The 25,994-nt window shown below is 43.1% G+C and overlaps 1 protein-coding gene across 1 annotated transcript; it reads right to left on the bottom strand.

The window, feature by feature from the left end:
* Nucleotides 1–267: 267 nt before the first annotated feature.
* On the bottom strand, nt 268–25,994 carry LOC139643868 (A-type voltage-gated potassium channel KCND2-like). Its single transcript, XM_071519152.1, has 6 exons — nt 24,883–25,994; nt 3,634–3,796; nt 3,062–3,160; nt 2,017–2,115; nt 742–962; nt 268–445 (listed from the first exon to the last, which is right to left on the bottom strand). The coding sequence occupies exons 1-6, from the start codon at nt 25,992–25,994 to the stop codon at nt 268–270; spliced, it is 1,872 nt and encodes a 623-aa protein (XP_071375253.1).

The following is a 25,994-nucleotide window of genomic DNA, read 5'->3' as shown; positions in this document are numbered from 1 at the left end:
AACAACGATAACCAAGTGATCCCAACATTTCCTTGCTCTACTGTGCTTAATGGAGCAAGATCCAAGGGTCCATTTTGTTCCAAGGCAGCCGTCCACATCATTCTAATACCATGCAGAGTTTGACATCAGATGAGAGCACTACTTCAAACCCTGACCTCTGCTAATCTTATAATCCCTCTAGATTATGGCAGGTTGATGCTCAGTGGTCCCTCTCCTCAGCATCTGGTGCTTCTTGAGACCGGTTAGCCGATCAGATAGGCGTGACATCTACAAGGCAGATACTCGGACAATGTTGCTCTGAGAGTATGTGGTGGAGGTGGTGGAGCCGTCCCCGCCTGATGAGGTCACCACCGGGGCAGACAGGCTGACCATGGAGGGAGTGATGTAAGGTTCGTCACATTTCAGGGGCACGGTCTCATCGAGTTTGGCGTTCAGGCTGGCCCGGCTGTAAAATAAAGCACAGGAGGAGACAGGGTGAGAGGGCCGAGTCACCGACCTTGTGAATGTTTTACACAATGCATAAAAGACACTTTATACACTCTGACGCAACCTACATAACAGTCTGTATAAAGATATATCCACGTTCTCTGTACAGCCGGAGTGTATAAAGGTTTTGCTCATGGTGTTGTCATTAAGGTATATCTTCAGAGTGTATAAAGCTCATATAAGGGGATTGTCTGTATGAAACTGAGAGAGAGAGAGAGAGAGAGAGAGAGGGAGAGAGAGAGAGAGAAAGACTACCTGTTCGCCACTGGTCTCTCTCTTATCTGTATGGTGCTGAGCTCCTGGTTGTTGGTGCTGGGAAGGCTGAAGCTGCTCTTCTTCCTGTGGCGTCGGGAGCAGCATGACGACAGGCCGTGTGGAGACGAGGACAGCGAGGAGGCACGGGAGCCCGACTTGTTCATCATGGAAATCTCCATGCAGTTGGCCTGAAACGTTTGCTCATCCACAAACTCATGATTCTGCGGAGGGAGAAGGTTGAAATTTGGAGGCAACATTGCTCATGAATCACACTATTACGTCAATGACTGGCTCCGCTAAATAATGAGTAAAGATGTTTCACAGTAAAGGCTAAACAGTCTGAACAGAATCGACAGCAAAATAGTTTAATAATTGGAAAATGAATCATCTCAGGAATAGAAATATATTGGCCCAGATGTCCACATTAAGTGCCATCTGTGAAAACATTCACAACTGTTATCCCTGTGGCAAATGGGCAAGCTTTGAAGGTCAGGCTCCAAGTGTGTCTCAGATATAGCCAGCAGGTGGCAGAGTGACACCAGACAGCATGCGACTCCATGTCCTGAATCATGCATCCTCTTTTCATACCCTTCCTCCGACTCTCCCGTTCTGCACTCTGTCATCTATAATGCACACCATAAGAGGCCTGATGTAAACATGTGCGCCGGCATCAGGATGACATGCGGTCTATATGGAGCTTTTCCCTGATGACCTGCAAGCCTTTTACTGGGGCAGGACCATCTATGAGGAGGAACACTGATTTACTGCCTGTCCATGTCTCTGTACAGAGTTTAGAGCTGCATGTGTAACACTCATGTCACAGTGAAACATTATAGAAGCTCTTACATCTCTAAATTATAGATGGTGTAAAATGAAGTATGCTGGTTTGTTTTGAGGGCATAATGTTACTGGCTGGCGGCGGGAATGAATCTTCGGCATGTTACTGGTGATGGAACTCAACATTTCCCCGCCCCATTTACAGCTATATTTAACTCACACTGCATAATGTAATAGATTCTACAGTTTGTTTGATTAAAAAAAACAAAAAACCTCACATTGTTTCTATTTTAAACAAGCTGTAAAAGGCTGACGCTATTGATAATACAATTCAGAGAGCAGAAGTGATCTGTCATTTTACATTAAATCTTTACACTGTGTAAATACTGTAGCCAAGATACAGTAAAAAACAATGAAGGATGCCAAAGTGATGTTGTGTTTACAGCTGACACAACTCATAAGAGTCAAAGTTTTTTTTTTTTAAAAGAGGCATTTTACCGTGGTCTTCTCCAGGCAGTGCAGCAGGTGGTGATGTTGGCTCTCAAAAGGAGGGTTGGCGGCCTTCCCCACCAGGACCTGTCCTGCCTCCTTGGAGGCCTTGGAACACACAAAGTGATATAGGGGGGATGAGCAGCTGAAGACTCTAGATAAAACGGGTGGCTTAGGCAACAGCTAGCTCAATGATGTAGTGGAGAGTACACAAAGCATAGAGGGTTGAAAATGCAGATCTGTAGCACGGCAGCCAATCTACTGAGAACCTGGCGGGATGGGGACGTTTTAGAGATGCATAAAGACAGTGATTGGTTACAGAGTGTTTCACTGATAAAATTGTTTTTATCTTTCGCTGATTTGGCGAGAAGGATCAGGAAAGTCAAATTAGAATGAAATCATTTCAGTGCAACAGCAGTGGCACACCCAGACACAGATCGAACAGATTGGACCAAACACAACACAAACCCTGGACAACAACACACTACACACAGTGATGAAGCTCTGCGCGGCTCTTGGATGGAAGGTACTGAATGTTGTGTTAGTCTGCACTAAAGCCATCGACCGGATGCTCTAGAAATAACACACAGAACACACGACAGATCAAAAACAGAGTTTAGAGGAGATGTAGGCTGAGCAGACAGCCTCCATAGGCGACCTGCTGTAAGTAAGCCTCTGGTTCCCTCCTTCCCCTCCAAACCCTGTTGGACAGACATGCAGAGCTTTGTCATGAGTCAGTGTGACTGTAATGGCTGTGTTACACCAGTAAGGGGGGGGAGAGAGTCGTGTGCCTGCCTGGCCCTCCTGCTGTGTGGACAGAGAGAGAGAGAGAAAGAGAGAGACAGAGAGCGTTGAGGAAGCATGTCAATGCTGCAGCTGAGAGGCGTGATGTTAGAGAGGACGATCACACGGAAGCACTAGGATGACAGCAGCCCCTGTGTTACAGCATGAGAAGCCCCCTGTGTGTGGTGGCATGGCCCCCGAGCAGAGCGGCATGCAAGTGTCAGTAAGGCCCCGGTCGGTCGGCCCCCGACCCGCTGCTCGGCCCCGTTACCTCCTCCAGCGAGTCGATCAGGAGCCCATTTTGTTTGTAGCGCGTATAGGCGTTAGTGCCTCGAATCTTCACAGCACGGATTCTAGCAAGCCGCGTTTTCTGTTTGAACAAACAGACCTCTGTTTTAGCCTCTGACGGTCCTGACTGTTACGCTAATTGGCTCTGTCTCCCTTTGGCAGCAGCAGTATTTAGCAGAGAGAGGCTATGCTTAAATGTACGATTAGGATTTTCTGCCATAGTAAACACTTTAGGAAGAAATGTACATATCGCTATTGAAAAGCTGCTGACACTACTATATACTGTAGATCATTTGCTCAGTCATTGTCATTCCCTGACTCTCATTTTGTCCCACTGAAATATACTCAAGCAAGCACAGCCCGCCCAACACATATACTTATACACAGAGACACAATAAAAGATTAATATTCTGGAAGATAAGCGTTTGCCCTGTCATTCTGTTATGTGAGGATAAGACAGGGACAGAGGAAAAGGCAGAGAGAGGCAAAAGAAAGAGAGAGAGAAAGAGAGACATAAACATAGACAGAGAGGCTGAAAGATGGGGGAGTCAGTACCTTCTGGGCTCGTCGTTTCTCTGCCCGCTGGCTCTGGTGGTAGATACGGCTGAAGTTTGACACAATAACAGGGACAGGCAAGGCGATGACCAGCACCCCACTAAGAGAGCATATGGACCCAAACACCTTCCCCACGATGGTTTTGGGCACCATGTCACCGTACCTGAAACACAGACACCAGACAGCAGTAAGCACACTGGGTAGAATAATTTCTCCATACAGAAGGTCAGCTCAGCAAAATAAATAATGTAATTCCTTTTAAAGAATACAGCGTGGAAGTTTTGTTTCAATCGCTTTGTTATTTTCATTTATAGCACTTGTCTGGTTCGTTACTTTAAATAGTCCTAAAATACTTTTGATGACCTTGTATTATCTCATAGCTTCAAATAAGAAGTCACACATCTGAAGTGGGTGAAGAATAAATAGAACTTTTGTGAAGTCTCTGCTTCCTGCCCTACTTTCTGTGTGCCGTCGTGATGTTCCTCTTTTAAAACCTTGTTTCATATATAATTACGCACCTGCTGGCACTGGCTAATGCTTTCACGCCGTGACCAAACACACTACATATCCCCTGTGACCTCTGTTAGCCAAACAGCTCGTGAAAGATACAGGGAGTTGTGTCACATTCAGTGAGAGCAAAGTAAAGACAACAGTGTGCTTCCAAACCCCGGAGAGATCATTTTAAAGGTCTGGGACCTCGACAGCAGATGCTTTTGTGTTTTGGTTTCCACTCCACGTCTTCAAAGCTCAATCAAAATTAACTTTGAATACTGAATGTAGATGCACATGGCGCAACCACATTAAAACAATGAATTGATGTTAGAGAGAGCGAAAACCAGCTCTTGTCAAATCTTTTTTTCTTGCACAACACTGGTCCAATGGTGCGCCTAAGCACTTAATTTTTCAACATCAGACAAATGTTGAACAGACAGCATTTAGCATGAACAGATGAAACACTGTGCATATGTCAGATGGAACAGAATCATCCCATTAAAGAGATGAATGCACCTGTCTTCCGTCAGGCAGTCAGAGCTGTCTATCCTCAATGCAAATCTAAAACGAAACTGTCTTCATGATCTCACCTTCTCTTGCCAACCAAGTTGTGGCTGCATCAGTAGCAGCGGTCCGCTCCAATGCCACTTCCAGGTAATGCAACCAAGACCAATAAACAAAACATTTAGCAGCGTACACAGTGCCCTTCCCTTTCCACATGGAGAGGCAATCATAATTCAACATCATCAAATAATGAGAGAGCAAACCCCATTTTCTCCAAGGCAATTAATAGTGCCAGGCACAAACCTGAAAATTGCTATAATTACTTCAGCATCACCTGCATGTTCATGAATAGCCCTCTGCTGACATGTTGTGCCACAGGCAGCAGTGTGGTTGAAATAAGAGTGCAAACAAATGATTCAGAGGATGTGTGTTAACAAAATGTTTTCCCCAGTTTTCTAAACATCCCACAGTGTGCCATGGAGGACCAGCAATCCTGTGGATCACAGGTGGGTAGATGAATGATTGAGACTCTAATGCGCTAATGACCTGAGAAGACCATTACCTCCCGAGAGTAAGATGAATGCAGGTAGGAAAGGACATCAGCATTGCTCAGTGGCTGTGACAGTCGCGCGTCTCTCAAGTGAGGCAAGGTAATGTGAATGTATCGCTACACGGGAGGTTGGCTATTTCATAAATGAAGTTGTCTAATGCCCACGGCCGTCTGCTTGAGTCATTAGCCTCAGGTTTCCATCACGTTGGGCCCAACAGTCAGGGCTTTTACAGAGCTTGGGCAGAAAGATGTAAAAGTGGACATTTTAATATCACGCTTGATGGCTCTTCATGTACAACAGTTTGCTTTCAAGTTGAGTAATCTCACGCAGATGTCATTAGTTTTACAGTTCATTACAGGTCAAGTCATTTTCCTGTGTAATCACCAACCAAGCTTGACAGCAGGCGTCAATTATACATTCTGGATGTACTCTTGAGAGCCTATTAAGACATCCGCAAAAACACATGCACAGTAACATAAAAGTGAGCGTTCACATGCATTTTATTCCTATGGGACGACTGACGAGAGGCTGCTAAATGTGAAACCAAGTCCGAACATTAAACGTGGAGTACAATTTATTACTTCACTTTCAGCAAGCATCCCCTACTGAAACCAAACGCAGCAGTGGGTAGGTGAAAAAGGAAGGAACAAGCGGATTCTCAAGAAAGGCACTAACAGTGATGGATTGTTCATAAGGGAGAAGCTGAGATACACAACACTCTGCCTCCTGGATGATGGCGGAGGTCAGAATTAACAGCAGCGAGAGATTAAAGTAATGTTCTTGCTTTGTTCTTGTTGTCTCCAACTACCTGGTATCCACGTTTGCTAGCCTGAGCTGACATGGGTAAGACATGAAGATGGATGGCCAGATCCTTATCCACCCAGCAGAGGAGCAAGAGGAGTGTCGGAATGACTGAGTATCAATTCCCCAGTTCCACCCACCTGAAACCATACTGTGCTCACACTTGCATTGGGGAAAAAAACAGCGCATTCTGTAGAATTGTCCTGTAGCGAGACAGCAGCATTGCAGATGAAACCCGGCACAGTGAGAGAGCGAAACTAGGGGATCGCTTCAGACAGTGCAGGAGAAATGTCAGAGACTAAAGGGAATATTTGAATTCCAGAATTGGGGAATGAATGTCCCCGGCCGGCATAGATAATAGAGCAATCAAACATTCATGAGTCCCTGTATCAACCTGCGTGGCTGAGCTTGTGAGGCTGACCTTAAAAGCGGAGTGCCGTTCCGTCAGGGGCAGCTCTGACAGATTTCTATACATGACCTCACCGCCTCACAGCGAGGTCTGCCACCCAACAGCACAAACACCCGCAAACATGCACATGCACGCACACACACAGGGACGCGTGTGTGCACATACAGTACATGCATGCATGCGCTCACACACACCCTACATACATACATGCACACACAAAACTACACACATGCACACACACGCAGGCACACAACTACACACACACACACACACACACACACACACACCACACTGTCCACAAATGAAAAGGCCTTTAATTCGACATCTAGTTACACCAATCCCCCATCCTAAAAAAGCAATCTTGTTCCTTGATTGTCTTCCAGAACCCTGCGTCTGAAATCTGACTGCCATCTGGTTAGTGGGGGGGAAAAAAACAAGATATCTGGATGACTTTACAGACACGTCATTTGTTTATTTCTTTTCTCGGAAAAGGTGCACGTCATCAAACAGCAAAACCTACTGTGCTAAAAGAAGATCAACTTGTAAAAACCAGAAGTTCTTTGGTCGTTTAACCTGCCGCATCTGCCGCATGCAAGTATATGACAGATACAGCAAGCTGTCAGATTACACCGAGGTGTTTTGTGTTTTGCCGTGAGAAAGGCAACACACTCTCTGAAAGAGCCCCTCCTAATTGAGCACAGGCTGAAGTTTCTGATGTAATCACCCTTCAAGGAGGTCTCTAAAGTAAGTCCCTCTCTCCTTCTGTCCCACCAATTGATATGCCAGTTAAGATCATTCCCAATAGCTTAGCAGCGCTGACAATTAGAATCCAAGAAGGATTGTGGGAGATCTCTCAGCTGAGAGGGCTTTGTCAACAGTGTTAAAATCCAATCATCCACTGGCGTCTCTGCCACAGTACTTTTAGTTTCCACTTAGATGGGCTGGGTTTTACAGTAAAACTAACTTCCCTTTGCTTGAGCTGACTCCTCCAAAAGTCATTGCGGTAATGTGTATTAATAAGTACAATGAGAATGAATTAGGCTCAATTGACCTGCCAGTATTTAATTCCACTGATGTGAGCGATCAAGGTCAAGGTATTCAAATGAAGAAAAATCCTGTGATGAAAAAAAATTAAGCTTTAGCCGCTATACTGTACCATCCTATTAAATCTGTCATGATAAAGATATTAAATCTCCATTTCATCATCCCACACTTTGATCTACTCCTCTTTGATGTCTCAATCAAGAGCAATTGAATGAAACTAATTTGATTAATAAATTGTGTTAAGCATTTTGATTTATCAACTGATTAATATCAAGATGAATTAACCCAACTATCCTATCCCGTACACTATCTATCCTCATTGTTTCACGCCAATAATTACTGAGGTTATTTCAATCTGATTCTCTGATCTCAAAATTAACTTCATCCTGCCTTGTTTTTTCATGAGATTGGTTTTACTTGCTCTCAGCATCGGCCTCTTATCTGCAACCAGGGAAATCTTTCTGAGAAACATTCATTGGCATCTACTGTACGTGTTGAGTCGCAGTAAACTCACTGTGAGATGCCATTTGAGATGCTAAAACAGAGACATCCATTTTAAAAAGCACATAATATTGAGGGAAAAAGGTCGACCACTTAAAAGAGTATTTTTTTTTTATCATTTCAAAATATGAGTTTGTTAGACATTGAATGCTTTCTGCATAGAGTGACCTGACTGTCAGCACGTTTTTTGATAAAACTGTGAATGCATGATTTTCTGTTTGACCTTCACCAGCCTTCCCATTGCGCACTGAGCTCCCTATCAGTGCTTCCTGAGGTAATTCACTCTCTCAGTTTCACAGTTCAATGGCTGCTACAGCACAGACAAGCCCTCCGAACCTGTGAGACCAAAACCTGTCAATTACCCTGAAGCTCAGATACTGTCACCGACGCTACCAATCAAAAGGTGATAATGACAGACAAAGGCATTAAAACCATGCAGGAACAATGGCAAGGTCAGCAATGACTTATGAATACCTTTAACCTAAGTGGGTGACATCTCTGTATAGTCCTTAAAAGCTACTAAAGAGCACCAAAGAGCTTCAGAGTGGACACAACAATCTCATCTATAAGGGCTTGACATAAAAGTGATAAAGCCTTACAACGACCAACCAAGAAAGACTATCTTTTACAAATCGTGACAAGGAGCAAATGGAGCAATGTTCCATGATTATAGGGTTCTCTATACTTCTCCACAAAAGGCTGAAAGAGCACAATATTCATCCTTGCTGACAGTTAAATAATAGATGTACCGAAAAATGTAATTTTCCTCCTGAACTCCATTCTGGTAGTACAACAATGAATTCAGAATATCAAGAAAATGGATTATACTGTCTGCATGTCATAGTCTTTGAGGCATATTGACATGAATGACAAAAATTATCAGTTGAAGACCACAAGATTTATGGACTACTTCAAGCGAGCTCTTGAGGGCAGCTATGTAACATTAAGAGCTCTCATAAAAAATGTAGTTCATTTTATGAAAACGTGAAATGAAAGGCAATATGATCTTTCTTTTCTATCCCAATGGGATATCCTTAGTTTCGGTGTATTGATCTGACCACTGTGTAAGAATAGCAAAAAATAAATGTATGAAATAGAGTTGTTCACAGATACACACATAAGTGGGGCTAAATGAAAAAAGGGAATACTAATAAACCATGTATTTATATCACTGGTGTACCAAATCTAAACATCTGTTTTGTATTTTTGTTGGTCTGTTATAATATTAAGCATATTGTGTTTTTGTTTTTATATATTTGCTTGTCTCCGCTCAACAGAATGTAAAATAGTGAGAATGAATTCTTCGCAATGCAGTTACGAAGAGAGACTGGCAGGATCAGTGGTGTGTAATACTCCTCAAGCACCCGGGTGACCTGTGTATATTTGTGCCACTGTGTCAAAATCCACAGATATATACCACAAGCTTTCAGAACCAGCAGGACCATAACTGAACATGATCTTCAACATTTCCCCAAACACCACGTATCATTCCTGGTGTTCTGCAACGCATCCTTGGCTCCAATCCGGGAGCAGAACATCCAGAACGGCGTCTCTCCTGGGTTCGGACACTAGAGACTGATGGGATTAAGAGTGTGTGGGCCGATAGGACTGTGCTCTGATCCTATCCCTCAGATATACATCATTATAGAGGGGGGAATCCCACAGGCGCTGGGATTAGCACGCTAGATTTTCACTGCAGGTGATGAGGGAGAGAAGGAGAGGCTGGCAGAACTACACAACATAATGGGGAGATGGGAAAGGAGAGATAGGAGGGAGCCAGAGGACCATGCTGCCTGGTGTAATTTGTGTGGTAGAAAAACAGACCGGTCTAGTATGAGTAACTGTGAACAACAGCTGCAGGGAAGAACAGCTTTGAGATGGGTCAACATCCCTGTGTGTGTGGGTAAAAACCTGAGGACCACATATTGCTAACTGGATGCTGAAATGCAATAAAGTGTTACGTATAGTCAGTGTAAGGCCGGTGTTTTCATGCTTTTCACAAACCAGCTGAGAACAGTCTTGGCAGATTTGTGAAAGGTGATGGCCAGGGCTAAAGGTTACCGCACAAAGTTCAAGGAAACAGACACTGCATGCATGGCTACATGCCAGAGGTTACTGATGCGTTGTAAATGAAGACTTTGTGATGCAGAAGTGTCAATTCAGCTTTGATCCTGTAGCAGAACATTCACCCTCGAGTCTCAGAAACTACAGAGACCCAATAAAGGCCAATAAAATTCCCCTCTTTTAGCCATGCAGACATAGATAAACCATATAGAATAATCCCCCACATATAGCTCTGGCAAAGGCACCTCAGCTCTCTCCCGCTCACATATCAAACATGTATTCCCTCAGCTCTCCAAATCCCAGCTTAACCCTCGCCCCGCGAAACCAGGCGGCTAGTTATCACTGCGGCTTTGACATTAGCATGCACGCCCTCTCTCATTTGGGAGATCTTCTTAAGAGTCAGGGATGATAAAAAGCTTTCCTCTCTACCGCTCTTCCGTTCCCCGACTTTGACTCACCCTTCCTCTGCCTGGACCTGCCTGCCTCTAACTACGAGTTGGAGATGAAACGCTTCATTCTCTCTCTTTTCCCCCTCCTATTCTATTACCATGCACTGCCAGCACAGACCTGCTTGACATTTTTCTTTTCTTCTGCTCTTCTCCAATCTCTCAGTCTACACCTGCTGACACTTGAGAAACAATTGCTGCGCTATGCAAAAAAGCACACCCTATTTCAATGCTATCATAAGCCAAGTCACCTCCACTTCGGCTCCTCATCCTCATCGCTGTGAATGATTCCTCATGGTAGTTTCCTCTAATTACTGGATGAATGGATGTTCTGTATTAATAGATGTTTTATGAGGGTTAAGCATCCACACGGACCCATAAAATAGCATACTATCATGCAAATGTGAGAATAATAATTTGTGTGTGTGCGTGTATGTGTGTGTGTGTGTGTGTGCTTAGACAACCTCTCTTTAAAAATACAAAGTGCTCTGTTCAGTCAGTCAGAGGGGAGTCTGGGTGATACAAGTCTTTGATCACTCCAGGTTTAATTAAACAGGTAAACTCACTCCACTATTGCTCACAATGTATTTCTTTCTTCCATGTTTAGATTGCTGCCCGTCCTCCTTACATTACTTTGGAAAGTCAGGGGCTAAAAATATATTCGAACGACGTCAGTATAATACTTTGATAATGCAATTACACTGCTTTGTGGCTGAATGGGGAGGGCAGAGGAACATGAAAGAGGGGCTAGAAGCGAGAAGGGGCGCCACAGCTATGGATTATGAGAGAACGTGATAATAAAATGAAATCATCAGACACTCAAGCGATTATGCTAATGAACTCATTCCGTATTCATCATAGGTTAATCGCCATGCAGGCAAGAGAGTGCTGGCATTTTCTTGAACACAGAGGGCTTTGATCGAGCAGGCAGCGAGTCACGTCACCTCTGTCGTGAGACGGCCTGGGTTGGGGTTAAAGTTGGAAAAGTCAGAAATTCAGTAAATACGACCAGTCCTGGAGAAGTATAAGTAGTAGTATTAGTAGTAGCAGTGTTAATAGTATTAGTTATAGTGGTGGCACTTTATTGTATTCCACAGCGGGAAGCGCCTTTATCTCTGAAATACCACCAGTGATACAAGACACGGTAAAAGCACAATCAGGATGCTGCTCACATAGACAGAACAGACTAGATCGGTAACTTACTGAAACATATGGTGCATCAGGATCAGTGCCTATGCTGCTGGGAAGTCACAAGTATTGACCAGATGAGATTGTACAGTGACCCCTGTGACCTTTGGCGTGTGGCAAGGTGATGGAGGAGAAGCAGAACGTGAAAGGTCTTGGAGGATTAGAGCCTCAGTGGTGGAAAGGGGAACTGGTCCAGGAGCCTCATCACACTGACAGCAGATTAGTGCTCCACGGCGCCAGAGCAGACGGTGAGAGATTAACTTTGATGTGTGATTCCACACAGAGCAGCCACTGGATATCAGCTCCCTCCACCAAATGGCTGCAGCCCCTTACCTCCAAGTTTGCGCTGCATACATACATGAGCTATCCTTAAAAATCTTCACCATTTTTTAAAATGACATGACAGTCTCACCAAATTTTGGCCTCAATGAATCCACGTGCTATTGGTGACGTTACATGCTCAACATAGAAATATGTTACTTCAAAATCTCACACTGAAACTGAGGGGAATAGAGGAGGTCGGGATGAGACAGAAAGAGAAATGAAGCGTAAAAACGTACTGAGTGCTCTCTTGGAGAGCATGGACAGCAGCCAGACAGGCGACAGCAGTGCGCCCAGATAACAGCGAGTACCAGGAACCAGTGAGAACCTGTGGGGAAGTGTTGGGAAGTAGGCCCAACGGGCCGGAGGAGCTGCAGCTCCTCTAACAGCTGTCGACTGGCCCCTGGGGCAGAGCAGAGAGGAGCAGTACAGCATGCAAGCTCTACAACCACATCCACCATCCCCCCACCTGCTCAGCACTACTTCATGTGCATGGGGACATCATTACTTTTTCCATTTCATTCCATGGGACCTCTCTTGTCAAACACTTTAAAAAAAAATTGACACGAAAAATAATAACTCACAGCCATGGCATGAGCAAAACAACAACACATCGGAAAGGTCATTTGCCAATGAAAATTGGTCTTGCATAGACACAATCTATCAGTCATCAACTGTTTTATTGCCATGTCTGGTTTCACAGTAGGGGTGGGTGAAGTCTGAATTAAAGTGACCCTGGGCCAGTGAGAAGAAGAATGTGTACTAGATGATACAACTCCCATTATTTATAACTCCAGCATCTCTGTCATTGCAAAGGACAGAACTCCTGATGAATAATGATGTTAACACTCCTAATCTAAGAAGACAAGCGGATTAAAGGCACAGCTCAGGTTGTACTGTAGACGGCACATTCAGATGTACCGTTAACAATCGTGACTGAATGAAGGTTATTCATTTTAATCACACTACAGCACGCGCTCCCTCCCACTATCCCAGGGGGTTGCTATTTTTAAGCACTTTTTCATTTCTTCTCCTTTTTTTGGTCCTGGCTGATGGCAAGGCAATTGCTTTGTGGGATGTCTGCCCTTGAAGAATCAGACAACAGAAGGAGATATTTATACATAGATGTGGAGTGTGAGCAGGCTGTATCAAAATTCAATGCCTTCTTGACTGTTTAGTGTTAGGGAATCAAATCAACCTTGTTCTTGCTTTCTAGCTTTCACTCTTCTTTTTTAATGTTTCTCCTTGAAATCAGGGGTTTTGTACCTGTGTTCTAAGATTACTGAGCGAGCTGTCTGTCTTGGGGGAGATAGATAGAGAAGATGTTCTCCCATCTCCCGTTCCGTCTCTCTCCCATTCAATCGCCTGCTTTCTAATTGGACTTCTCCATCTGTTGAGGTCCGCAGACTGACTTCTGGGGATGCTACGGCTAAAACGTCCTATCAAACACACCAATACATAGGGGACAGTCTTCTTGGAGCTTTGCCAGACCATTGGTACAGTAGGAGAATGTGTGTGTGTTTGATGTATAATCAAAGTCCAGCAGCATGCAGCTCGGAGAGTACAAATGGTGGAATGAGATAAGTAGATAGATATGCTGATCTCTGATCTGAAGCTGGCAGAGCCGGCTGTTTGGGACATTAATCTATCTGCCACACAACAGATCTGTCACTGGTGATTGGCTTTCCTTTTTTTAAAATGAGAATTATTTTACAACAGGACAATGTCACAATATTGTTTGAATCTCATTAGTATTGCCTGTATGACACATGCACAACTAGGAAACAAGTTTCTCCACTTTGAAAGAATTTAACTTAAATTCTCAGTTCAATTCTCACTTGAAGTTAATGATAGGGGAAATTATGTTCCTCATGCTTGTCACTCTTTACATACCATTGACTGGGAGTTGAATATTCAGGAGCAGCGGGATGTTTGACAGTGTATTTGTGGTGATGATTACGGCCCATTAACTTTGATGGATGCCATTTCGTCGAAAGGACGACGGGGGTTGGAATGACGGAATTGTCACTTGTTTTGCATCACCGACGTACGTACACAGAGCGGAGGTGGAGAGCCCAAATAAGAGATTTGCATCAAAGTCCATGCAAAATTGATTTCTGGATTTCTCCTCCCCTTGGTCGCATGAGACCACTTCACCTTTGGAGGTAATTGAATGTCACATTAGAGAAGCTGATGCTGGATATCTCTCCCAGGATGCTCAGACACGATCCCCTGTGACCTCCAGAGGACAGCTAGAGCCAGGGAATCCAACATCACCACATATCTGACTAGCGGAGGCGTCAGGAATGTAAATGTTGATGTGGTGTGTGTGTGTGTGTGTGTGCTTCCATGTATGTTTGTGTGACTTTGTATGTGCAGCGTAAATGAGATGAAGCTGAATCTCAAATTGATTGCAGTGTCCAGCTTTATTAATGCCTGTCTAGGTAGCTTTCTTCTCCGTTCAACTCTTCTGCTTGTCCCCGCCTGGCTGCCCACATGTGTGGCTTAGTCAAAACGAGACACATTCCTCTGTCTGTGGCCGTTATGTAAAGATGAGGCCATGGATGCCAGAAATCTAACTCTTAAGCTCCTCCACAGGGATTATGGACAATTGGCTGAGGGGAAAAATACAAATAATAATCAACTGTTTACGGTTTTCGCGTAATACCTTGAAAAAGAAGTGAAAATCCCCACACAGAAATACAATCCTTAAGCAGTTGAAATACTCCTGCGTAGGATTCCTGTGGAGAGACACAGGCAGGAAATCCTCTAGGTGGGAGCTGAACCCTCACTTGAATAACACCTAGACAAGCATATCAATCTCCATATGATCTAGCCCATTCTCAAAAAATGAGCTAGATGAATAAATGAATTGTTCCCATTTTCAAGTCAACAAAATACCAACTTGAACAGCATCAGGATGCATTGCCATAGGATTACTTTGTCGCAAAATTTTCAGCTATAAATACACTTACCTGGTGTGAGCTTGTTAGTTGTAACCTAACTTACCCCCTGGAGTGAGTATTCACTACCAGCACATAGGCTTTTAAAAAAACAAAAAAAACATTTATTTATAATTGAAAATAGGCTATACTCTTTGAAACGCATAACAGAGAACAGAGACTAGATACTATTTGAATCATTATTTTTTGGTATGTGTGTTAGATATGCAATGTTAAACAAATTTAAGGCATGACATACCAGCCAATGCTGGTAGTTCACTGGTAAAGAACTCTATTAGGACATACAGTAATTACTGAGAATGATACCAAAGATAAATATCACTTTAACTCCTTGCATTTACATTATCATTACCACTTCCTGGGAGGCTAAGCAACATGTAACAAAAGGTCATGACCTCATTAGTACAGTATTGTTAGTGACTTGCCCTCACACACAGTGAAGTGTCCCGACCCTGCCCTCCCTCCTGCTGTGCCATGGCGGGCGTCACAGGTGACACATGGGCAGGGGGTCACCAGCATGCCAGCCTCCTGGATGCATATGGCAAATAAAGCTTAGTGGATTGACTGTTGTTTCAGTGAATCAAGTTATCAAATTGATAACAATTAAAAATATACAAGAACATGCTTCAGCCACAAGACGTCTTTTAGACTATTTAAAAATGAAGCAATTCTGCTTTAAAGTAAACTGAGGTGATGTTACGAGTGTGAATCTGTCAGTCTCAAACTTATAGTTCACAGCAACTACCCATACAGTTACCCAATGTGATTGCATGGAATAAACCTAAGAACACATTATATAATATCATTTAATTGAAAACCTTACATCCAGTGTGATCAGCACCAGCTGCTTTAGCAGAAACCCTACTAACTGTCCAGAGACTGAGAAAATACTATGGTTTATTAATGTATGTGCAATACATGTACAATATACAGAATGCATTGCAATGAAATGCTTACTCGTGTAAAAAGACTGCTCAGTAAAATACAATATGTAACATACAACACACACACACACACACACACACACACACACACACACACACACGTGTATATACATATACATACACATACAGTATACATATATACACATATACATACACACACATATACTATATGTTCATACATACAGTACACACACATGCATGCATTCATGGTAACTGGTAATAACTGCTAGTAATCTCATCAGGTAATAAAGTAATTGTGAGTCAAGTAGTCTGCTAATAATTTGTTGAATATTCACAAAAACTTCAGTTGTATTCAATCAACTGGGGGATCAGCTGAAGGTGTCTGAAGGTGACCTAAAATAACGGCACAATATAATTGCAGTTTAATATGTCACTGACCCATTTGGGACTGCATGGAGAGAGTTAGCACTGAGGAAAATATCAAGAATGCGGTGGTGATACTTATACACCTGCACATGAGGAATTAGTTTGGGGTAAAAGAGAATAATACAGCCCCAGAGCTCATGCCCTGTTTAGTTTCTGTTTGACCAAATGGCCTACATTAGACGATATATATATAGCTATTTATAGAAGCTGGGGCAGGCAGGAAACAGCTGCCATGTGTCAGGGTGACAGGCTGACATCCCTCATCTCAGCAGGACCTCCCTGCCAGGCAGACAGGGGGGAAGCTCTTTATACATAAACTGAAATGGGACATGCCCTCTTATCATTCATACTGCATACAGAAACTAATAATCTGTGGAGCCTGTGGCAAAGACTCAACAATGAAATTGGGTTAACATTGGCTAGTATGGGAAACTCAGTTCAAAGCCACACTCGCACACTTTACAGTCGTCTGTATTTCGCCTTTACAGCTAACACTGTGGATTTGATTCTATTAGAACCAGTATTGATCAGGGAGGGCTTTTACTGTGGCTTTCTGGGGCGGCACACTGGCAAACGATTCCACATCTATGTCAAAAACGAAGATGGTGCATGAATAGTGAAACAGAGATTTAAGCTGACAAAAGGCTTGGATTAATATTAATGACTTCGCGATGAAGCTGCTCACGTTTAGGTGTTATGAATGGGCTGTAAACCGAGTTTCAATTAATGTGTTACCATCAAATAAAGTTTTACTGCTCTCTCACACATGCTATGCTTTTTGTTAGTCTCTGGCACATGAACGCACAAATTGATTTAAATGCACTTACAGGATGCAAGAGTAATTGGTCTTAATATTACACCCTAATAGTATACCTTGATAGTTTGTCTTAATGAAGTAAATAGGTGAGTATCCTACGTAGCATTTAAAAGTAGGTACCTTGGAAACTGCGGATAGTGTCAAGGTTATGGATTTCTCTCATTTTGCTCTAGTGCATTTTTGCCAAGAGGCCTTAAAAACAACATAGCTTTCTGCCAGGCCTCTTATTTTGTCATTCCAATTTGATCTACTGTGATATCCAATCACTCTTCCGATGAGGCCTCTGGCACTCTGACATCAGCCAACTCAGGCAGGAGTTACATCACTATTTGAATTCTTTTTTGTTCCGTTCAAACAGTAAACTGATTATTGCTGTTAGCTATAGTCTGTGATGATCACAGATGGTGGGTTATTGGCTGTGGGGCATTTTTGATAAAGAGACAAATGTCAGAGGGAAGGATACTCACACTCTGGCATTCTAAAGGCTGGCATGGTTTCAAGATATTGTGTTTGCTATGCTGTCCCATGCGTCGGAAGAAATATTGGTGCAAAGAAAAACAGCAATACACCCTCTCAACCCCTCGTAGTGAAAGGTGGGACTATTATCACCTTGCTCACAACTGTTTGTGCCTGTATCCTTGCTGCAAAGCGGTGTGTAGAGTTAGTGTGGAGTAGGGGCAAGGGCTGATTTGGGCCTGGGAAATTCAGTATAATGAATGCCAGTTCAATGTTTACCACAGTGACAATAGCGTCTAAAAATAAAAGAACAGCTGTTTCTCCCACAACCAGATCACATTGCATGCCAAAGCCAGGGGTAGTGTAATGTTCAGCAGGCATAGCAGACATTAAACATGTTCCTGACACAACTCTCAATGAAACAGCAGCTTGTCCTTTATATGCTGATAAGAGCCACGAAAAAGTAACTTTATCAGTGACTTTGTCATGTGACTAGCTATTTTTTTTACAGTATAATATAACAATGTGGGAATTATTATTATCTATTCATTTTTCTATTGTTTCAACACATATTTCAACACATAACACATACTTCAGAATTGTTTTTCTGACCTAATATTGAAACACTGACCATGAAAATTAAGTGAGAGGTGTTGACGATTGCTCTCAAAGCGAACAATATTAGCTGCTGTTCCTGAATTCATAGAGGTATCTACAGTATTAAAGTGAAAATGTCCTATTAAATTGAGACACCACTGTAATTTAAGGACACAAATTGACACGATGCAATGAGGAAAAACATCATAATATTATAACTACGCTTATTGCTATGTTGAAACACAGTACGCACATTAAGTCCTTAGCTTTACATCAGTGTTCAGGATATCTAGCTTTACATACAGCTTGGCAAGTCCAAGATCTTGTAGATCTAAATATTCTCTTTGTAGAACACATTCCCTGTGATCCTTACATGATAATTGTTGTGCATTTGATACCGAGCACAGTGTAAAACAGAGGACTAAGCCAAAGAGAATCCACTTAGAATATTGTTGTGCACTTTCAACAAAGTGATGAGGAGGCATTATGTGTGTCTGCATACCAATGTCCATGACCAGACAAGCCATTTTCATCAGTATGTAAATGCTGAGTATGTAAATAAGCCATGCAGCACTAGAGGATGAGATTGCTGTTGGGCTTGGGTTCATCATTTTCACACTGTTTGATCCAGTGATCTGATGGCATACACTTTACATCTGATATCTTTTACGACATATCAAGTTTCAAGATAGGACACAGTCAAATAATAGCCTATATTTCCTCATTTCATTCATTCACTCAAGCTGGGTCAGTGTTTCCAGGCTGTTAGATTGGATGGAAGTGGAGCCAGGCAGAGCAAATGCTTTCTAACAACAATGAAATCGAGGCAATGTGTTTTCTCACATATCTCCTTACTGCCTAATGCAGTGATGCTGCATTCATTCAGAGTAACTTTAATCTTGTTCTGGAAAATTCCATTAATCTTTGACGTTGCTTGCAATACAAAAAGAGGAAAAATGCTGAGCAGTGGAAAAAATACTGATGCCATATTTTATGTCCTCACACTACGTTACCCAAGCCCAAGTGCAGAACATGCCAGTCTATTTCCCTGTTTAATGCAGCACATTCAAAGTGAATTAATGAAAACCCCAGCATGGACGGAGCGTTATTGGTACTGCCTCCAAGACGGGTTGTCAAAGAAATCGAATCAAATGGAAGGACAGCCATTTTGTCCTTGCCATATAGATTATTTATCAATCTGACCATCCGCAGTGACGCATGCCTGCTTTTAGAGTCATTTCACACACACAGTGGCCTCACATCAACCTACCAGCTGGCCATAATCTCTTTTTCAGTTCATGGTCCAGTGACCACAAATACATTTTCCATTTTGACATTCTATTGTTCATGTAAAAAACAAACAACACCAACAAGAAACAGAAATATTAACAGTAAAAAATAATTTAACGTGCAAAGACATATGTTTGATTTTTCTACCTCTGTATGTTTAATACAATGTATAGCATATTTTATAGTGTACATATGTAATATATATAAATTATAATAAATCTGAATATGAATGTTTTTCTATATAATGCTCATCAATCATTTAACTCTCTCTGCCATGACTCCCTTTTAAATCTTTAAACTGGCAGCTGGAGAGTGTAAAACTATTCAAGTGTGATGAAAACAGTGAGAATAAAAAAAATGCAGGGCCATGCGTATTTTCAATTTAGCAGTGAAAAGAGCATCTCTGTTTTTTTCACAGGTTCTATCTTTCCCAATGAGCTTAATCTTCACTGTGAAGAAGCCTGCCTGTTCCCGCCCCTCGCTCTCACTCCTCCATTTCACAGTCATTTGCATGGGCAGAAAGGAGCTCACACAGAACACATTTCAGTGCCAGGTTCCTCTCATTAAGTTACCTGTCACTTCAGGACCATTATACCATTAGCATCACCTCTCCTCCCCAATAAAGCACCTGGAGGGGCACAGTCAGCCTGCGGGCTAAATGGCAGCCTACACGTCTCACATCAGCCACTTCTGGCTTACACAATAATACATCACATCACTCATAATGGATTGCTGATTTTCATAATGTTGTGCATACTATACACAATGCCAAGTGGTGTAATGTATTCTACTGAACACAAAAATTACACCCATTGCAGTACATAATCAAACACACCAAATGTTCTCACTGAGTGTCAGTTTCAAAAACGAGTGAAAATCCTCTCCTCTGCCTGCCAGGGCCATGGCAACTTATCCAAACACATGAATACTATATCATCAAGAATGCATTTGTTATCTCTCGGGAACAGATACAGTAAAAAGCCCTCAAGATCTTTCCTGTACATTTCAATTACATTAGACATGCAGTGAAGGGTTTGGACTTCAAACAGCTTTGCTCTGCGCCACATCTAACCATGACGTTAATTCTTTGCGTGTAGGCTTTGATTGCCATGGGGTTGTGGTGTCAAAACTGGCAAGCATGATAATGGTTCTACTGTTGGTGGTTTATGGGCCCTACAGTGACCCTCGTGTCTGTTAACCTTGCCTCCTCTGTCTTATAAATCCTCTGCTGATAGGTTTAGAGGGCTCACTTGTCAAGCCTTTCGAGTCGTATTTGGTGGGTGGAGCTGTAGCGCAGACAAACGACATGGTGATAAATTGTGCATCTGTTGAGTGACTACAATGTACAGATGCACTTGTGACACAAAAGGACAATGCACATAATATTAAATGTCACAGCAATTCAGTAATTAGAATGGTCATTCCTCTCAACAACATTTGCAGGCACAAACTGAGCGAAGAATATCGATCACTACTGGGAGCACAGTATACATTTGTGTGAAGAGAATGTGTGTTTGAAGCTAAGGCCCATTATGTCTATCAAAGGTAATGTCTGTTTGTGTCCAGAGGATCGTGTGCGCCTCCATGCCCGAGTAACCCTGTCCTCCCCACTCTTCTTCCCTTGTGGGTTGCGCTTGACTTCCACCGTTTTCACAGCTGCTCTCGGCAGTGCACTCCATTACACCTTAAATCACTTAAGAGATCTGAAGCACCAAAAACTCCCTCTGCAGCTAATTCACCCTGACTGTGTGGATCATCTAGAGGAGGCAAGAGCAAGCAAACACAGCAAGATCTGGTTCCAGCCTGATAAAGTGCAATGCTATCTTTATATTGGAATCCACTGCTACCTTAAACACAAACAATGGACTGTATTAAATCAAGTCACAAAATTTTACAGCCAGACCTTAGTGCAGTTTCCAAAGATACTGCACAACACAATACCACAGATACAAATCTCTTATTTTACAACTAATCAGCCAATGCTTTTCTTGAAGCTGGTGAAACCTTGGCAAGAGCATTTTGACACAGGCAGATTCTTTTTTGTTGGGCATCCGAGAGCAGCCACAGATATTAGGCTCAATAAATAAGGAGGGATAAGTGGGTCTTCTCCTGTGTTTGGTGGCACAGAGCAGTAGACACACAGAGGCGTGACACGCAGCTGCACAGCGCTATTGATTCTCCGCTGGTCTCCAGGCACCCTTCCCTCTCATTCAGGCTGCCTGCCAAGTGCCTCTGAACAGGAGCCCCTGCTCTCCCAATGTCTGCACGTCTGCTTAAGCACGATCAATGGACCATCAGCAGGGGAGAGAACGAACGCCACTGTCTTTACTTCCACAGGGTGTGAGCCAGGGAAATTGAAAATATATGTAGTGGAAAGGCATCATGATACCATGCAGGCATAAAGCATCACTGACTATCATAATGAATTGAATGCTTTCAAAGGCTTCAAATGGATGTTCCAACCAGCGGTGCCACTACTCTAAAGAGCTTATTTGCCAGCGTTTGGAAAGACTACCCTATTCATATCCAACTTAAATAACTATTTACTAAACATGGATCAATTTGTCTGCATGCTGAGCTTTGAAACAAACCGTCAGAATTCCTCATTTCCCATAATCAGATAAGCACTTGAAGGTTACTGGAGGAGAGTACAACAACAGATATTCTCCTCAACTCAGTGTTTTCGGCAGACAAGGACAACCATAATTCAGCCTCACTGGGGTGTTTGAGATGGTTTTAAAAAGCACACCTGGAGACACTGATGGATCAGGAGAAGGAGTCGACATTGTCTTTCAATGATGGGTATTCAGCTTCTCCACCGGTGGTCCACTATGCAGTAGTCTGCGCCACTGTAAGGCTTCGGTTCAGGTTGCAAATCTGTCAGCCAGGCTGTCATGGTTTACAATGGAGTGACAGAAACGTCCCCATTACCAAGGACATTTCAGTTTTGTTCTCACGCGGCTGAACATCTTTTTCAAATCCATCTTAAGCACCACAAAGGGGATTCCAAGCTCAATACAGCACCATCTTTCTTGCTCCCAAAAGATAAATAATGTGCCCTCTTATACAACTCATCCTTCATTTGAGCTTTGAATATGAACAGATACCTTGGCCAATGCTGCATTATGTCTGAGGTGGCAGCTTCAGTGGCTGAATGGAGCGGATCACTGCTAATTTTCTCTTGTGGGTCATTTTGGGGTTGAGTGATAGTTTGACTAGTATTGACTGGGAGTGAGAGAAGCTTTGTACGCCATTACGTAAGAAGACAGGAAATCCACTAACTCAGTGACATGTCACCGCGGCATGCCAGATGAGAGCAAATGGAGAGGTTACCTTAGCAATTGTTAATATTTTGACAAGCTTCTGTCTGTTTCCAGGCTTGCAATAATAATAAGAAAAATAAGAATAACAGATAGAAAAACTCAAAAACCATATTGTTCTCCGAAGAAACAAATTAGCAATACTACTACAGCATACTGAAAGCAACACAAGACTCTACTGAACGCAACTTTATAAAAACGAGTTTTCAGTAGTCTTACAAGAAGACATTCTTGTCACCATTAATCATTCACAATGTACTGAGTGAGTAGTTTACTGATTACACATAAGTTGTACCTATCTACCTAATTATTAATGATGATTTGTATGATGAGATAATTAGACATGAAAAGCCATTAAAATAGGGACAGATGGTTGTCCTTTTGAGCAAAATGTCGCCTACAGACCTGAAGGGTAACCAGCTGCCGCTGAGTGGCTGCATCGAATGCCGATATGAGGGCAGATAAAAGCAAATGGCATCAATATCAAACACGAGATAAGGCAAGCACACAACCAGTTTGTTTACATTATGCAGGAACATTTCTGTACCAGTTACACCAACCGTAATCCAGAGGAACAAGCACTCTTAGGCTGTAGATTGACAGGCATGAATTCTGGTGACATCTCCCTCTCTCCCTCTCCCTCTCAGTCTCTCTCTTAGTCACACACACACACTCTCACACACACACGCACACACACACGCACACACACACACACACACACTAAAGCCAGTGGCAATTGGTTTTGTAATGTCTTATCTCTGATGCAATGACTTTTGAAATTAAAACAAAACAACATTATTTCAATGGGACCTCATTTCTGTGTGAGCAATGAAATGGGGGGATGGGGGGGGGAGAGTGGCTGGGTTCAACCTCTCCATGCAGCAGTGATTAAAGAAGCAACAAGGATATTTTTATACACGAATTAGGGACGGTCTGATTATTTTTTTTCCCACTATATGACTACTCGTGCTTCAGGAGGCCAAACGCGGCCGTTCACTATTAATTTGGAGAGATTAGACCGAATAGCAGGCAGTCGGCTCGTTGACACAACTTTTCAGCACCTTGGAAAGCGCACAGCCGAGAATAATAATAATATTAATATAATAATAATAATAATAATAATAATAGGTGAGCAGCTGAGCGGTTGAGCGCGCTCATCAATACAAATTACTTTAAACTAATCGTCTTAACCACGATTAATTATTTTATGCTGCATCAGCACATACAGCTTACGTTGTTCATGAGCATGAAATTAGCGTTCAAATGTTTACTGTACACCCTGTTGAAAGGAAAAGAGACGAGAGAGGGCGAGAAAGAGAGACAGAGACAGAGGGGTGGAGGAGCAGAGTCAGGAAAGGATGTATGGCGTGTGTGTGTGTGTGTGTGTGTGTGTGTGTGTGTGTGTGTGTGCGTTGGGGGGGAGCGGGGTTCAATACATTTTGTAGGCTACTTCCCCATTAACTTAATCACTGCACTAGTGCTTCAACGTGGCCTTTAAACACGGTATGTAGGATCTCAGCCAGTTTACCAGCTTTCTCTGGTCTTTAAAGCTCTCATAATAATGTTGAATGAAAAGACCTTTGCTCTGCCATCCGCTAATTAGCCGGAGTATTGGTGTTCATTACTGTAGCCTATCCAAGAGAGCGCATCGGATGAAACCCTCGAAGACAGTGACACAGGCAGCTACAACCCACAGACAACAACCGCCTGTTAACTGTTGGCTTGTTCATGTGAGTGAGTGGCGCACAGCAGCCTTTATAAAACAGACATTCCAGCCCTCCGTTCTGATTGGCTAAGCCACGCTCGAGGCCGTTGTAAAATTCCCAGTAAATGCACACCTGTGACTGCATAACACATAATTCAAATATGAATGCACTAGCCGAAAATCAGTACTTCGGCACTTATGTGTCGCTTAGCAACGACGTTATTTAACTAGTGTTCAAGAACTATATTGCTTGGCGGAAAAAAAATACAATTATATTGTTGATTAAGAAGTGTGATTAGTGTGAATAAAAGATTTCTTGAACATCTTAGTCGTTTTATTAAAATATTGTGTAACCGACGTTTTATAAAAGCATTAAGCCACTTGAGACCGTGATTTATGGTGCTTTTAGAACGGCTTAGAGGGTTTTAGGCACTTAAACAGACACCTACCCCAGTGTTGTCATGGTGACAATGGTGTACCAAAAAGCAGCGGGGATACTGGTGAACTTGCTGGCTGAGGAGCCTTTCTCTGCATAAAACATGACCGTTGCAAAGATAATGATGGCCATGGTGAGGGAGAAGAGTAGGAAGCCCAGCTCGGAGGCACAGCTCTTCAAGGTGTAACCCAGGATGCGCAGTCCTGCGGAGTGCCGGGAGAATTTGAAAATCCGAAAGACCCGGAAGACTCTCAGAGTGACGAAAGCGCCGCTCACTTGGTCATTGTCTGTCATGACCAGTCCAATGTAGTAAGGCATGATGGCGACCACGTCAATGACGCTCATCACACTTTTCATAAACTTGTACCGACTGGGCGCTGCGATTAAACGTAGGAGATACTCAACAGTGAATATCATGACGCACGCAGTGTCTAAACAAAAAAAGGCCAGTGCGTAACGGTCTCCACAGGACATCTCCTTGGACCGGTTAGGCAAAGTCCCACACGGAACCGTCTCCACCACATTGGCCATCACTGATATGGCAATGAAAAAGCCAGTGACATAGTAGAAGACCAGAGCTAAGGTGCTGGTGTGAGGGTTTTCAAAAGCCCGCCACAGGAACTCCCGGGCCGTCATGTTCACGGGCGCCACGTCATTGTTCATGTCCATTTCGTCATCGTCTTGGAGCCTCTCTGCATTTTCGCGCCTCCGGTCTTTGTACTCCTCATAACAGCAGTCCCCAATTATTTCGGGTATTATCCCGAAAAATGCCAGCTCCTCGTCGTACGCAGAAATACATTCTTGACGTGGATAATGTAGTTTCCCCGTGCGGTAAAAATTGAGAATATGTCTAAAGATGTCGGGGTCACGGTCGAAAAAGTATTCATTTGTTTCCTCGTGGAAAAAGAAGTCTCTCTCCGTGCTCCCCAGCAAAGTGTCCGGGTACCTTTCCAAAGTGTTTCGCCATGTCTGAAACTTGGTCCCACTCACGTTGAGGATAATAAGTCCGTCTTTGCCTTTCCTCTTGTCTTTTGGAGGGATGGGCATCGGGGCAGTCGCCACGGGCATCCATCCTATGGCCGCCGCACGGGCGAACGGGAGCCATGCCGCTACACCTGCTGCCAT

The sequence above is a fragment of the Centroberyx affinis genome, unplaced genomic scaffold, assembly GCF_046629955.1.
Source record: "Centroberyx affinis isolate AG114_WGS23_722 - 3 ecotype Tasmania unplaced genomic scaffold, CSIRO-AGI_Caff_v1 ptg000664l_1, whole genome shotgun sequence".
In the NCBI taxonomy this organism is placed as follows: Eukaryota; Metazoa; Chordata; class Actinopteri; order Beryciformes; family Berycidae; genus Centroberyx; species Centroberyx affinis.
The sequence above is the reverse complement of the archived record's forward strand: the minus strand, read 5'-3'. Positions and strand labels throughout refer to the sequence as shown.

What these genes read in the sequence shown, in the direction of transcription:
- LOC139643868 (XM_071519152.1), bottom strand. Translation starts at nt 25,994, where the DNA reads ATGGCAGCAGGTGTAGCGGCATGGCTCCCGTTCGCCCGTGCGGCGGCC. An exon ending in TGATCGACTCGCTGGAGGAG is followed by an intron (nt 2,116 to 3,061) that starts GTAACGGGGCCG and finishes GTGTGTTCCAAG; the next exon opens with GCCTCCAAGGAGGCAGGACA. An exon ending in ACTGCCTGGAGAAGACCACG is followed by an intron (nt 963 to 2,016) that starts GTAAAATGCCTC and finishes CTCCCTCCGCAG; the next exon opens with AATCATGAGTTTGTGGATGA.